The sequence below is a fragment of the Desmodus rotundus genome, chromosome 9 (genome assembly GCF_022682495.2).
Source record: "Desmodus rotundus isolate HL8 chromosome 9, HLdesRot8A.1, whole genome shotgun sequence".
NCBI lineage: Eukaryota > Metazoa > Chordata > Mammalia > Chiroptera > Phyllostomidae > Desmodus > Desmodus rotundus.
Genome location: NC_071395.1, coordinates 66277758 through 66283757, shown reverse-complemented (window position 1 = coordinate 66283757; position 6000 = coordinate 66277758). Strand labels below are relative to the sequence as shown.

The following is a 6000-nucleotide window of genomic DNA, read 5'->3' as shown; positions in this document are numbered from 1 at the left end:
AGGTCCAGCCCATCTCATGACAGCACTCGGATCTGGCCAGAGGACGCCTGGAAACCTCTGGGAGCGGGAGGCGCGGGCGCGGCTGCCGCCTCCGATCTTTTCTCCCGGAATACGTCGCCATACTCCGAGTTCCTCGCGTTTCCCGCAAGAACCCCACACCTCCGATCTCCAGTCCAACATTCTCACGTGGGTCAGGCTCGGAATACCTTCCAACTACAGTCCTTCATTTCCGCGTCCCGCCTGCCGGAAGTGACGGGAAGGAAGCGTCTTTCTCCGACGGGGGCGGGGAAAGAAGATGGCGGCGCCCAGCAGCCGGTGAAGAGAGAGGACACGAGGGTCCTGGGGAGCGCCCAGTCTCGTGCGTTATGGCCACATCCCCGCACGCTCTCTCCTCACGCCTCCTGACAGGTACTGCACCGCTCTCGGGCACGACTTTGGGAAGATTCTCTTCTTTCTGCCACAAACTACACCGTGGTTCCGGCTGGCTGCAACCTTGGGAGCCCTTGGCGAGGTCGCCTGGGAATCGGTGGCGGGGATGTGACCTTTGGAGTATCCTGAAGTGAAGAGACCACGAAACTAGGGTCTGATCTTGCAGTGTGGTTCTGGTGGTGCACACCGCTTCCGTCCTACTCTCCTGAAGGGGGTCGGTGTCTGGTGCTTCTTTTGGTTTTCATAGAGTGCTGGCTAGAGAGAGAGACTGAAACCTTAGCTCCACCAGCTTTTTGGCTTATTAGAGCATCAGTTTCTCGCCAGTGGCATGTGGGGACAGCGGAAGCGCTGTGCCCTCACTCAGAAGCCTTCATCCAATGTAAAAGGGTCATGAGGATAACCTCTACAGACAGCGGGCCCTACCTTCAGACTTTTAGTTTTGTACTCTCCAGTGTGGTCCCTCTTGTAACTCTTGAAAACCTTGTGTCCCGCCTTGAAAAACCAGTAACAACCTTATGTTAAAGGCGGAGTGGGCTTCCTTGGCCCTTGGGGGAAACTTAGCTCAAATGCCCCCTCTTCAGAGCCTCCTCCCCTGCCTGCCCTGTCTAAAGTGAAGCTTCTCACATCACCGTATTTCTCTCATGATGGTTAGCTCAGGCAGTAACTATTTATTTGTATACCAGTTCATCATAGGTTTCACCCAACTGGAGTAGAGGGAGTGCCCTTCTATTTCCAGTTTGCTGAATATAAACATTGTGAATGTAGGGACATTTCTTTAGGTCACCTCTGAGACCCCAGTGCCCAAAACATTACCTAGTATACATTGCTGGCTCTCAGTAATTATTTGTGAATAAATGAACTTTGCCCTGATGTACTTATTAAAGAAGAGGCTGAGAATTATTTTGCCCGCAGTAGTCCAGGATGATGCCTAATGTGAGGAATGTGTTGCTGCTGGCCCATATTGGGGATGTATAGGAGAATCCAGGGACTCCTTTTTGGTCAAATCCCAGAAACTTTTCCAGGCCCCATGTATCACAAGTTCTCTGCAGCACCTGGCCGTAGTGAGTGCTGTGAATGTGTGAGGTTCCTTTTTTCTTTGTTCCTCATGGCATTGTTATTTTATGGCTCTTTTCGGGTCTGTGTGATCTCAGGCCAAATCATTGGACATTTCTGGGCTTAGATTTACTCATTATGAAATGAGGCGATTGAATGGAATGATTTCAGAGGTCCCTTCTGGTTCAAAAATGGGAAGGAGGGTGGGAAGTGGGAGAGAGTATAGATGAAACAAGATTAGCCTTGATAGTTGAAGCTGAGGGTAAAGTAATGGAGCTCATTGTATTCCTCTTTGTCTATGACTGAAGTTTTACATAATGAATTGGTGTTTTTTTGTGTTTTTTTTTAGGTCTATAATTCTTTTAGAATTACTAGCTACCTTCTCCCATCCCTGACTGTGAGTGTTCTTTGATCCTGACCCTACATGCTCATTCTCAGAAGAGCTCAGGCTTTCTTAGTGCTTGAATTATCACCTCTGTGTGGAGGGCTTTCCAACTCAGGTTCCACAGACTAGCTGTGTTTCTGCCTTTCTGTTCTGAATGTCCAGCTGTCTCTAAGACAGTGCCACTTGGCTGCCCAGAATTCCCCAGTTCCAGTAAGTGGGCCATGTCCACATGGTTTGCTCCTGGATCAGCCTTTTCAGTGCTGGGAAGAAGGAGTCAATAGAGAGCTTCTTGAAGCTATGAACTTAATCGCCAAAAAATCAGCTAGTAAGTCATCTGTCTGCCTTACTTTGCTCCACTTGGAAGGTTCACTTCCAGAGCTTGATGCGGAAGCCACATGATGAGAACAGGGTGGGAGGAGGGATGAGCAGAGAGATAATCTGGGGCTGCATTTGGTAGTGTCTGAGTTTGCTTCTAAAAAGTTCAAGCATTTGATAACCACTGAAGGAAAATTCAGGGTCTTCACCTCATTTGAAAGCTCTTGCAGTCTTGACTCATTGTTGATGGTGAGTAGTGGATATGGTCACGTGTTTCCAGATTTTTAATGTAGCTGTTGTTAATCCTGTGTAGCTTCCAACCTAAATTTGTTTATATAGGGCTGAAATGTCTTTGAATTTCTAGGTACCAGTTGATACAAATGTAACATGTTTTGAAAAAATGAAAAGTGTTTTCATCATTTAAAAGTGCAGTTTCCTAGCTGTTTTTTTTTCTTTTTTACAACCATTCTGTAAAATCTCAGTTTCACCCACTTAGTCATGAGAGATATTTTCCCAGGTGGCTCTTTTCCTTCCATCAGCATGCATTTTTCACTGGACCTGAAGAACTGAAAACTGGTTTTAAAACTAAGGCCCAGAACAACAAAACCTTGATGTCTTCTAGACATAATTATTTAATATTGAAATCCTGTTATCTTAGAGAACAATGTTAAGGCCAAAAAGGGAAAATATACATCATCAAAATTATAGATAAAACTGAAATATCAGAGGATTGATTTCAACAAATTTCAAAAAGCACTGCTGTTCCTTTGTGTAGACATATACATGTAAACACACATTCACATATATGAAAAATAAGCATTTTATAATTAATTGAGCTTTGAGAATCTGATTTCAGATTTATCTCCAGTCCAAGATAACTGCAGTGAATTCAAAGGGGCAGTGACGGTTCTTCCCACTGTTCAAGTAAGCTATGGAGGTGGTCCAGTCATCAAATATTGTTTCATTATTATACAGAAAGCAGTCTGCTGTCTGTTGTAGCAAAAGTGAGGAAGGCATTGCCACCAAGAAACTAAAAAATGTGATGGGAACAGTTTGCATTAAGAAGTTCCATAAAAAAAGAGTATGAAGTAATAGGGTAGTGGAAAGAGACTTTGGAAGTTTGAAGGGCGAGGCAAGAAGCTGCGAGCAGGGGGACAAGTGAAGTGTGTGATCACAAGACAGCCTTGCTGCAGTGATTCCTGTGCCCCTGTTTGGGTGGGTAACATATGTATTTTGGGCTTCAGGAAGAAAAGCCTTGGCTTTATGGAACTTAAGTTAGGGAAGGAAATTACTGAAGTTGGGATGACTGGCTTGAATCCTATGATTACTGTCATAGTCCAAATGTAAGATAATAAGAGTCTGGAAAATAGGAATGGAAAGAAGTAGACAAATGTGACCCATCTTTCATAGTTGACTGGACTTGATGGTTATTAAACGATGAAGGAAGAATTCAAGATGTTCCTGAAGGGATGGTTTTATCTGCAATATGGGTGAGAATAAAGTGTTCTTAGAGACATACTGCAACCCATGCAGGTGGAGATACTAAGAGAGATGTTGGAAATAGGCATGACTCTAGAAATGTGTTGAAGATTAAAATTACCCTATCATTGCATTTGCTCAGGGATTGTATGTAGGGTTCAGACAGTAGGAACAGAACTGCGGGAGTAGACAGCATAGGAAAGTGAGACGTGGTGAGTGGAAGCAGCGGGACACCAGAAACCATTATTGTCACGGAAGCCCTGGGAGGAGAGACTGTTACCAAAGGGGCGTCTACACCGTTATACTGTCGAAGGCTTGGCTAGGATGGGACATTATACAAAAGCTTGGGTTTGTGGATATTTGAGAGGAGGTTTAGAACAATGATTAAAAGCCAAATTCCTGTACAACAAGAGTAGTTTCTTTCTAATGAGGTTGATGAACTCATATTTTATTGAGAACTCTTTTCTTACCCCTTTAGTTGGCTTACCCCACATGGCCAAAATATTAATCTGAAATATAGCTTTCAGTTTGCAACTATTTATTGAGAAAAATTATGCTTCTCATTTTATACTTTTTAAAAAGTGATTGAACTGATTGTTTTATATTTTCTTCTTAAAAATATCTATAGTGTGGTCATTTTGGCATTTAATAGAACAAAAGCATATGATTCTGAAGTGGAAGATTTCCCCAGCCCCATCAAAGAGTTTTGCTGACTTAATCAGGGATAAATTAATCAGGCTGATAAATTTTGCTTGTTTGCAAACCGGGATTAGATCACTTCATATTTCCGACCCATCGCATACTTGTCGCTTGCCATGGTGCGGGCACTGGTTCTGGATAGATGACGTCTTCATTTGATGAGAGGCATCCATCATGTTAACGTTTTTTCCCCGTACTGTCTTTTTTATAGGTTGGGTAGGAGGATGTGTCTGGTATCCAGAAAGAAGAGCACTACAGGAATCCCCTCACAAGTTTATACACCTTTTTAGGAACGTCAGTAAGCAGTGGATCACATTTCAGCACCTCACCTTCCTCAAACGCATGGTATGTTCAGAAGCTGCTGTCTGCCCTTACTTCCTCTGTATGTGAGAATTTCAGAAATTCATATTACAAGAAGAGTAATAAGACATACTGTTTGAAATGGACTTTTATTTAGTGTTCTCTTTAGTTTATTCAGAATTTTAATCACTTGTTTTGCTTGTTTTTAACTAAAACCAGAATAATTCTGGTGTTTGAACTTAGAAGTATAATCTCGAATTTACTGATTAACTAAGATTGTAAATTTCTGGCATATTTTAACTGGGCTAAAATTAGGAAAAGCTGAACTGTCATAATACATCTTTTTAAATTTTTAAAATTCTGTGAAGACATCAGTAATACAGAAATACTTGCTTTAACTTTGTGACCGTCCTGTTTTCTTAAGGTTAGCTGTGCATTCAAAAAGTCTTTTAAATGCATACATGTCTGACTGAAACAAATTGAGTTTTTAGTAATTTGCTAGGCATTTTGTAGTGGGCATTGGAAATAATCTCACTTCTCTTGTGGGCCTGTGTCTAGGTCGGCCCCAGGGTCTGTGGGCAACATGGTGATTTACTCTAAATTACAAGTGAGGGCATTTGACATTTTCTGAAATAGAAAAGCGTCATAGAATGGAGAAATTATAGCTAAGAACTCTGACTAGAGTTTTGCTGTTATTTTGTGCAAGCATGAAATGATAGCAAATTCATAATTTAAAGTTGTAGTTGGCATTCCTCTCTCTTTTTTTTTTTTTAACTTAAAATGTCCACTTTAACTTAAAGTCTTACAAAACTTACTGTTTTGGTAAGAGATTTAAATTACCATTAATGTTCAGACTTTCTAAGTTGGGGGTTCAAGGATAATGGGTATTTAGAAGAAAAACTCAAATATATATTATGCCTTTTTTTATGTAAATAAAACTCAGGATTCATTCCATGAGGCTGTAATTCCTAAGACCAGTATGTGTAATGGGAAAGTATCTTAACTAGTTGTCAGGAGAGGTGGCTCTAAGTCCCAGGGCCACCAGTAACTGACTGGTTGTGGACTGTTGTCTCTGTCAGTTTATTTCTTAGCCTTGATTTCCTCACCTGTAAATTAAAGAGAGAAACTAATGTCCCATCTTCTTTAACAACTGTTGCAAAGCTTAAATGAGATATATATTACAAAACCACAACTATATACATTGTATAAAACGAGGCAGTGCCTCACGAATGCTAGTGGTAATTTTTGCATGTAAGTAACAGAGACTGTCTAACCCTAAAGCCCATGTTCCTTCCTCCTGCTCACTGCTGTAGTGTGACTGAGACCTGGGTTGTGCTCTA

At 41.7% G+C, this 6000-nt stretch overlaps 1 protein-coding gene across 2 annotated transcripts in view; it reads left to right on the top strand.

Annotated features, from left to right (window-relative positions):
* Positions 1 to 212: 212 nt before the first annotated feature.
* COX10 (cytochrome c oxidase assembly factor heme A:farnesyltransferase COX10) overlaps positions 213 to 6000 on the top strand; it is a 118270-nt gene continuing 112482 nt past the window's right edge. The window contains exons 1-2 of one of the 2 annotated variants that reach the window (XM_053910640.2): positions 213 to 408; positions 4572 to 4705. In XM_053910640.2, the coding sequence (XP_053766615.1) occupies positions 366 to 408; positions 4572 to 4705 (177 nt within the window). In that variant the 5' untranslated portion in view covers positions 213 to 365. The remainder of the gene's footprint in view (positions 409 to 4571; positions 4706 to 6000) is intronic. The other variant, XM_024564642.4, reaches the window with a different exon arrangement.